The 9,533-nt window shown below is 49.7% G+C and overlaps 2 protein-coding genes across 2 annotated transcripts; one reads left to right on the forward strand and one right to left on the reverse strand.

Annotated features, from left to right (window-relative positions):
• The first annotated feature begins 1,276 nt into the window (after positions 1 to 1,276).
• LOC128721366 (E3 ubiquitin-protein ligase RNF13) lies at positions 1,277 to 6,690 on the forward strand. Its single transcript, XM_053815109.1, has 7 exons — positions 1,277 to 1,591; positions 2,945 to 3,108; positions 3,179 to 3,270; positions 3,361 to 3,560; positions 3,664 to 3,850; positions 3,949 to 4,402; positions 4,483 to 6,690. The coding sequence occupies exons 1-7, from the start codon at positions 1,409 to 1,411 to the stop codon at positions 4,949 to 4,951; spliced, it is 1,749 nt and encodes a 582-aa protein (XP_053671084.1). The 5' UTR covers positions 1,277 to 1,408; the 3' UTR covers positions 4,952 to 6,690.
• Positions 6,691 to 6,696: 6 nt separating this feature from the next.
• LOC128721367 (dehydrodolichyl diphosphate synthase complex subunit DHDDS) lies at positions 6,697 to 8,011 on the reverse strand. The gene is made up of 2 exons (XM_053815111.1): positions 7,911 to 8,011; positions 6,697 to 7,833 (listed from the first exon to the last, which is right to left on the reverse strand). The coding sequence occupies exon 2, from the start codon at positions 7,828 to 7,830 to the stop codon at positions 6,850 to 6,852; it is 981 nt and encodes a 326-aa protein (XP_053671086.1). The 5' UTR covers positions 7,831 to 7,833; positions 7,911 to 8,011; the 3' UTR covers positions 6,697 to 6,849.
• Between the last annotated feature and the right edge of the window lie 1,522 nt (positions 8,012 to 9,533).

Raw genomic sequence — 9,533 nt, forward strand, 5'->3', positions numbered from 1 at the left:
AATAGGGCCTCCCACACGCGATCACCCAAGGGACGTCCCTTCGGTCACCAGCAAACCTTCCACAGCACCCCAACACCAAATCGCTATCGCCCTGGTCTGGTGTAGCTTCTTTCCACTTGCGATTACGAGCAACACAGCCCAACGAGGGAATTAATGAAGGGCTTTCGTGTGTTGGTAAGCGCCGCATCTAAAAACCATATGATTGTGTTCTAATTGACGTCGCGAACCGCCGTGGACGTGGTTTGGGATGATCGCGCGAGCCAGACGTGCCGTTTTGCTGTCGATTAATAATTCTCCACGCTTGGCAAAATTGTTCCTAAAATGGTGCGCTACGTTTGGGTGTTCCAAGCAGCTCCAAAAGCCACAAGACCGGATTGGAAGTTTGCCTTTTTGTCCTCCGTCTTTCTCTCTTTCTCGTCTTGCTCCCTTTGCCTTGATTAGAACACCTCGCGAAACGCGAACGCGAGGGTTGGGAGAACCGCAACAGTAGACAGAAAAAAATGAAACACGTTTGAACGCCAATATCCTTGAACGCGGTCGTCATAAACGCGCACGATGGCTTTAGCGTGCCTCTGAACCGTTGTGGCAGCAATGTCCGTGTATTTGCACGACCTAACGTTGCAAACTTCCTTTCTGCGATCGGTTCATCAACTTGATTCGCCTCCATACCAGAGATATTGAACGCACCAAAACGGAAAGGGAAGTCAGTTCAGTATTTTGCTCAAAAAAAAAGAAACACAAACCATTTACCGGTGAATGAAACAATACTCGCTCAATGGGAGACGGTTCTTTGCGCTGAAAACCGCTTTATCGGTAATAATAACCATGCTCCGGTCCGTTTGTCTCGTTGCAGATTTCCCGGAGTTGCGAATGTTCTGGTTCCATCCAATCGCCACCATCGTTCCGAAGGGATAACACAATCTCCCCAGCAGCAGCCCGTTAGGCGCATCATCTGCGTTATCATTGCTTGCTTTCGGAAAGGACTCTCCGAACCCGCTCAGGGCGCGTTCGCGTGCCACCGAGGCGCAATCTCGACAAACAGACATCGTCCCCGGACGTTTCCTCATCCACCACAGTCAGCGAACGCCCGGCACCGTAATTCCATCGCCGGATGTGTACGGTGCGACGCGGAATCGACCGAGCTCGATGTTGGACATGATTATCGTCACCCTTCTAGAGCCGGACCGGCACTAGACAACGCCCTCAGGGTGGGGCTTCATCTATCGCTCATCGACCGAAGTGGAGAAGTGACGGCGAAGGGCGGCGGACGCGTGTGGTGAGGAGCGCGGAAGACATCCAGAAGCGAGGGGAAGCGCGAGCAAAAGGAAGCTATTTTTAGTGCACCCCGATTGCGAAGGACATTGCAGGCTTCACTGAGGAAGCATAATCGAACGTACGGCTGGTGAGCATGGCATCGCCGATCGTAATGCCGGGTGTTGCCGGTACGCTGGATGGTCGAAAGAATTACCGGCAAAGCAAGCATTGCTATCACCACATGGTGCCGCTGATTGTGACCACCATTCTGCTTGTGATGAGACCGCTACCGATTGCCGAGGCGGACATTCTGGTGTATCAGATGCTGAACGATCAGGTAAGACCTTGGGGGGCGGTTGCTTTAGCGTAATTGTTCGATATGACCCTCCAGGCACCTTGGGGGAGGATAAGCAAATTGGAGCTCCGTCGGTTCACCGTTCATTTGCCTTGACGAAGGTGGTGTAGGAAGTGAATAAAAAACCCCATCCTAGTCTAGTCGTTATCGGACGGGAAAGGAAGCGCTACAGTCGCTTATCTGTCGAGGTTTTTTATCAGGTCGCTCCATCTCCCCATGGTGTATCTGTCGCGAATTAAGGTTTTGCAGTTTCTTGAGTACGAAAAGCAAATCCCCGCCCTCTGTGGGCTTATTGGGTCACAACACGCGGCACACCTTCTGGACGAATCTGGATGGTGTTAAGCGCGTAGTTAAACAACTTTATTCAGCTGGCATTGACCATGCTTGCGGTGAGGCTTCTAACGTTCGAAAACAAGCGCAAAATCATCGCTCCAGCCTGTAAAAAACAGCCGTGGGATGTTATTTGACACGCACGAAGTTCGTGACTGACGCACTTCGTCTGGAAAGAGATCACGGATCGAATCCCCCTATCGCTCTTTGTCCAACTTTTTGATAATGCTGATAGGCCACTAACCGCTCGCAGGTGGCTCGCTGAAGGAAGCAAACCGCGATCTCGAAATAGAAATAGCGGAAACTACTCAGAACGGTAGTTTCTTTGGCTGATTCCGCGGAACCGAGCATTCACTGGGCGGTGTTTTCTATTTTAAGTATTCGCCAACGGAACGCGCCAACGTGTCATTGGGGCGCATTTGCGCAATCGCGTCTCCCAGCGCTGGCTGCGATCGAGCAATCCCTTCTTGTTTCAAACCTTAGATTACACATCGGCTGGCCCAAATCTGTCCGCTGCGAAAGCTCGCCTAAGGTCACGCCGACAAGGATCCCTTCTCCCCAACCGATGGCTCCCTTCCAAGGCATATGGTGGAGTGATTACTTTCCGATCCTTGCATTCATCTGCTGGCCCGAGCTGCCAATCTGAGCTGCTCCGATAGTGGAGCGGTTTAGATTGCGTTCTGTCATGCTTCGGACGGCCTTTGGTGGCTCGTCATATCAGTCCCGCCGGTTTATTGCTTTTTTTGTTGAGTGGTTTTCCGCAAATGGTACCGTTTTTATGATAATGCAGAAAGCTATTGGCGGACTTTGGGGGTTTTGTATGATGACATCGGGCTGCGTAAATGCAGGCGACATTCTGTACGGTTCAATGGAACTTGTCCCGGTGTTTTTTTGTTATATTCCACCATCACCAGTGAGATAGGCCAAGAGTGCATTGGATGCGTTTGTGTCCATTTTGTCCCGATTCTAGAACCTTAAAAGTAACACACGTTTTTGATGTTTCAGATTGTCGAAGAATTCCGCGACCTTCCGGCAACGTTTGGGGGGGAAATTCCCGACTCTGGGCTGAAGGTGCTGGCGGATCGGGCCGATCCTCCGGATGGTTGTACCGAAATGCGTTTGGCACCGGCACCGAATGGTACGAGCAAGTTCGCTGTTGTCATCGCACGGTAAGATCCTTATCACTTGATCACTTCCAAAATCATGTTCTAACCTTACTCTCTCGCTCTCTTCCGTTAGATACAACTGCTCGTTCGAGGTGAAGGTCCGGAATGCCCAACAGGCCGGCTACTCGATGGTTATCGTGCATAATGTCGGCAGCAATGATTTGGGTACGTCCGTCGATCAAAAGGATGCTAAGCTCTTGGTTCTGTTGCTTTAATGCGGCCTATCCTTGTTTTTTTTGTGTGGCTTCCCTCCAGAACACATGTCCGCCAACCATCCACAGGACCTGCTTATCCCGTCTGTGTTCGTGGGAGAGATGGCTGGTCGCAGCATCATCGAAGCGTACCTGTACGACCGAGGATATGCGCTCGTCATCACCGACGATATCCCGTTCAACATCAGCAACAACCTGATCATCCCGTTCGCGATCGTTGTTGGGTTGTGCTTCATCATCATGGTGAGTATGCGTGTTTGGGCTCTGGAATGGCGCCGACGTTGGCCATTTTGTGTTGCTAACCCACCTCGGCAAGGATGTACTGACCGATAGCGTACCTTTGCAGGTGCTGTTCATGATCATACGCTGCATCCGCGAACGACGCCGGATGATGCGTCATCGATTGCCGGCTCGCATCCTCAAGAAGATCGTCATCGTGAAGTTCGCCAAGGGCATGCGCTTCGATATGTGCGCTATCTGCTTGGACGATTACGTGGAGAACGATCGGTTGCGGGTGTTACCGTGTCGCCACGGTGAGTCACGTTTCTGGTGTCTCTCGTGTGTGAGCTAAAACGCCAACGTACTGATATGATTGTGGGTGTTTTTCTTTGTCTCCCGCATTTTCCTGCAGCCTACCATGCCATCTGTATCGATCCGTGGTTGACGAAGAACCGTCGTGTGTGCCCCATTTGCAAGCGCAAAGTGATCGTCTCAAGCGAACATCGCCGGCAACGTCGATACTCCAGCGATAGTTCGTTGTCGACGGATGAATCAACACCGTTGCTGAACTCGACGCAGAACGCAGCCACCGCGGCCAATGTGGTGTCCCCAAGGGAGGAGCAACAAACGCAGCAGCAAGCGACCGAACCTCCGGAGAACCACATTGTGGACGTGCCACCATCGGACGATGACGATGAGATGCTGGATGATCGGAACATACCGAGTCCTCGCTGGTTGTTACGCTATCGAAGCGGTCAGGAGCAACCACAGCAGCAACAAGAGCAGGAAGTACAGGAACAGCAGCAGCAGCAGACTCAGCAACCGACAAACGCATTACCGTTCATTCCATTTGATTTCTTGAAAAGGTACGGGACAAGCTAGTTTTGGGAATCGTTTGTGAGGGCGATCTATTTGAGCTTTGTTTGTTTATCTTCCCTCTCACCAGAATGTTGACCAACTCCTGGTCTCAGGAGGCGCGTACTGGCAATGATCCCGAATCCGTACCGCCACCGCCACCACCATCGTCGTCGTCTCCCGGAAATGTGGTCACACCAGCCGCAACGCCTGGGGGAGGCGGAAACAACATCCTTAATGCGCACCTGTCCGGTTCGTTCCACGGCTCGGAGGACACCACGGACGATGAGCTGCTGGATGCGATGCAGCGGGACAGAACCAAACAGCGCCAGTTCCGTTCGGCGCCGGATATGCCCTCGACCAGCGTTGGTGCGCGTCTTGGAGTGGCCGCCCTGCCGAATGTTAACTTTAACCCGGCCACCGGAGCTGCCAGCGGTACGTCGAACGCAACCGCCGACAGTAGCGGCAGCAGTTCGCGGCAACCTCAACGGCAGGGACGCCGGAATCGGTGGCGAAAACGTGGAGCTAATGGCAATGGAAACGATAGCCATATCGTGTAAATACAGTAGACCGGTGAGCGAAACCGACGGGACAAGCAATTTCGGTGCGGGAACCGGCCGAACGGCGTTTCCTGTGCGTGTGCGTTGGGTATCGTTTTATCGGAGAGCTACCATCCTCCTCGTAAACCAAGCACTTCCGCAGCACGTGCGAGACCGGGTGCGGATGTTGGAAGGTTAATTTTTCACGGGACATTATGACCCCGACGTCTCGTGTGGTAGCCGTGTGGAGAGGGACTCATCCGGATGAACTAGTTTTTTTGGCACATCATACGGAACTGGCGCGCCTACAGCCGTGACCAGCCGGATGTCGCTTACACACACACACACACACACACACACACACGTGATATAGAATATGCATATAAGATCTTTAATTGGTAAGCCGCTGCGAGCCTCCAGAGGCGTCCATCCTTGCGAGAAGGGCACACCGAATTGGTGCCTAAAGCAGCGCGAGTTCTTTCGCGAGTGATCCCATCGAAGAAACAGAAAAAAACGGAAGCTGTCGAGATCCTCGAATGTATCGAAAGACGGTTTAGAACAAACAGAAGAAAACAGAAGCATGTTTTTGATTTTCCATTTTCCATTCTTTTGGCGCTTGGCGGATGCGTTTGGTTCCCAGGAAAGCGGGAAGGCACCTCTTGTAGCCGCGGGTTTCGTTAAACTAATTTAGCTTCACTACCTTTACAACGCATAGTCATTCGTATGTTATCGATATTATATGTAATTGCTTTTTCTCCTTTTCAATATTTTTTTTACTAACGGAACTGAGTATACAGAAGAAAAGAACCCAAAATCGAGGGAGTATAATCGCAGGAGATGAATTAAGTAGCTTAGAATGTAGGAAAGCGCGCAGTACAGAGCGACATATGAATGTGATTCTTAGCGATTTGGATACATTTGGGTTTTTGTAATCGAAAAGCCTACGGCGCCAGCTCTAGCGAGGGGGTGTTTAACAAGGTATGAGTTGTGAGACAGGAGACGTGTGCCGTGCGTATATCTTCCAACCGTTTCTCGCAGAAGGTTGTTGATGGATTTTTTTTAATTTATAACGCACTAGCGGAGAAGGCGCCAGATAGTGATAGTGAGCCGGGAAAGGAGGTTGACGGTACCGGTAGCCGCAGGGTCACAGGTCTAGGTGAAGATGATTTTGGGGGGAGAAGGGGCGCATCATAATATGTTTGCGTTGATGTAATACCTCCTGGATTCTTTTCGCTCACACTTTCGCTCATCGCAGCGCAACCGCCATTCTCGTCCAATGGTTCACCCATCGTTTGTTACGAGACATAGAAACAATTGGTAGAAATAAACTATAGGAATACATCCGTATATATATACATATACCCCAAGCGAAACAAACTCCTTATTCTGCTGAGAAACAGCCCGATCGTCCCGCGGTGTATAGATAGTGGTACAATAGGTGTACATCGCGAGGCTAGCTAGTAGAGGCTTCGTTCGCCTGTTGCCGCTTCCTTCCAGCTGGACGGTAGTTTGGTGCGAATGTAGTGAACAATCCGTGTGAACGCTGCTAGCTTCCGGCCATGCTGATATGTAGGGAAACGAATGTATCTACTCGCGGCAATCACGACACTGCTGTTACTAAAGCGTAAAGTAGTGTTCCGTACCATTGTGAACGACAAGCAGACACATTAAATATACAATAAAGCGACTGCGTGGAAGCAGGCGAAGTCGTGCCGAATGTGTGGCGTTGGTTTTGCGGAAGAAGAGAGAAAAAAAGGAATCAAACAAACGTATGCGTACTCGCCCCCTTCTATTCACGTATGTATTCTCGTGCACGATTGGCATTGTTCTAGCATTGTTCGTTAAATATAACACCTAGGGAAAAAGAGTCAACAGAAATCCGCACACTGGTTCCTAATAATCGATGGAGTTTTTTTGTTTTATTTTATACCCGTCCCCCGCGCCAGCTGTATCAGCTGACGTTCCTCCTGCCGCTCGACGTGCTTCAGGAAGCGACCGACGCGCTTCTTTCGCTGCCCGCAGGATCCGTACGGTTCGTCGGTGTACCGATCCAGCGCCCGCCGTACGTCCAGCATGCGACAGCGCACCCGTTGATAGTAGAAGACAGCCCCGAGCAGATGCCAAATGGTGAACTCGGGCCAGAGCGTTTCGGTGAAGTACATCACGGTGGACGTCGACTGCCACAGCAGGAAGTCGCTTAGCCGCACCTCGCCGGACGTGCGTACGAGCAAGTCCGGTTCGGCGGAATACTTAGTGTAGAGGCAGCGCGTTAGCAGCTCCTCGCTCACGTCGTCCGGCTCAAGCTGCCCATCGCCGACGGCTTGCGCGATGGTGCGGATGGAATGTGTGATCTCGTCCCGGGACGTATAGGCGAACGCCACGTTCAGGATGGCCCGGCGGTTGTGACGAGTGAGCAGAACCGCTTCGGCGATGTTGCGCTGGATGTCCGGTGCCAGCAGCTCCCAGTTGCCGATGATGCGGATGCAGATGCCGCGCTCGTGCAGCTGGTCGCGTTCCGCCAGCAGCCGCTGGAATTTATCCCGGGCTAGATTCATCAGTGTGTCCACCTCGTCCTGCGTGCGCTTGAAGTTCTCTATGCTGAACGCGTACACGGTCACCTCGGTGATGCCCACCTCTAGACACCATTGCAGCGTCTCGGAGAGTTTCTCGAACCCCGCCGAGTGGCCTTCCGCTTTGGCGATGTTGGCTTTCTTCGCGTACCTCCGGTTGCCGTCCATGATGAACGCGACGTGCGTTGGGATGGGGCCAGCTCGCAGGACGCGAATTAGCCACCGGTGGTACCAGAGTAGGTTGCTCTCGCGGACCCACGTCGAAGGCGATGACGGTGATGCCAACGCTGGAACCACGGCGATGGAAGCTGCAGCGGCGGAAGGAGCCATCGCCTGCCGGGAGAATGGAAGGAAACTGGGTGGTGGGCGAGCAGGCAAAGGACCTCATGGCGAAATGGTCGGATACTTACGATTTACAAACTAAAATTGCACTATTTCATTGATGAAAACCTGTGAGTTGTTTCGTGCCGATTTGGAACCTCACATGACAGCGAGTTTGTTTTGAAAAATCCCAGTGAAAAAGTGCACTATATCGCGTTGTTTTGTGCCGATTTGGAACTTGATGTGACAGTGAGTTTGTTTTGGAATATCCCAGTGAAAATGCAACAGAAGTGTCGAATTTGAATGCACAAATTGTGCATCCGCAAGGTTGCGCAAATGATATATTGTATAAAGATAGTTGTTGAAAACATAAATGAGCAAGGATATGGACATTATTTCTCGCTTTCCACTGTGTATTTGCTCCGAAATATATCACAAAAAAACAGAAACAAATCGTTTTTCAAGTGAAGCGATGCAGTTGCATATGTAGAATGCAAAGCTAGAACGCACATGTGTAATAGGGGTAAAATACTCCAAAGTCTACAACCGCAGAACGGCCTTGAGCTGCAACAGCAGAAAGGGGATCTCTTGCAAACCATTATTACTGGTCTTCTTAGCGGACGTAATAACAATTTCCCTCCATCTCGTTTTGGCCCTACAATTGATTTTTTGTCCTTGTGAACGGCCTTAAGGGACTAAATTGAGCAACTTTCTTTAGAAAACTGCTAAAACAAATTTGTAAGTCGGTTTTGGATAAAACTCATGTCTCAAAGCGTAGGTGCATGTGTAGCGTGCCTGCTAAACTCCCTACTTTAATGAAGACTGTTATACTACTGTAGCACATTAAGCTGGAACTATTTCGTGAACACACCGTGTCCCACAATCAAGCAAAGGATGCAAAAATAGATGATCAATTCACAAATGTAAAGCGAAACCACATAACCACAAAAAAACCAAAGTAGCCATCCAAACCAGACAGCCAAACAAGCATTTATTTACGCAAAGCAAAAGTAGGTCACCCCGCCCGCCACGGAACCATCGAACCAAAACATTTATATTATTTTGATACAGAGTTCACTAAGTTATTAAATAGGCTGTATGTATCAAAACATCTAACCATCAACACAAAACATTTGTATTAAACAATTCGGATATAGCAAAAACTGTAATTGAGTATAAATAAAGAGAAATCTGAACAGTTGATAGAGACACAGTCCGATAACAAACCTAACACCTCGTGTTTCTATTTAAGAGCTTTGAGTGTCCCCCTACCCAAGGTAAGGCCTCAAAGTCTCCAACACTCCAGCATGGGAAAACTCTTCTAGATTTCCAAACATCGCCTAAACGATCATATCCGTGTACAGCTCCACCTATAGCATTATATTACACATGCAAGGATTTGATTTGTAGAAGATGGTTCCATAGTTTTAAAGTTATGAGTGAGACCATTGCTTTTAGTTTGAAAAGAAAAGAGCCTTGCTTTGTAACTTCCTATTTTTAAACAAAGAAGCTGAAATCTTCTTATATTTAAAAAATGGATTTTAAACAAGCGTTGTAGCTTTTTTCAATGATTTTTTTTGCATCATTGAATTGCCATACAATTGCAAAACTGACATTTGGAAGGGTAATATTCTCCTTACCTGCAGCATCAATGCTCCGAACAGCTGATAAAACAAGCTCGTTCAAGCTTTTTATTTAACTTTTCATTGCTA

The sequence above is a fragment of the Anopheles nili genome, chromosome 2, assembly GCF_943737925.1.
Source record: "Anopheles nili chromosome 2, idAnoNiliSN_F5_01, whole genome shotgun sequence".
NCBI lineage: Eukaryota > Metazoa > Arthropoda > Insecta > Diptera > Culicidae > Anopheles > Anopheles nili.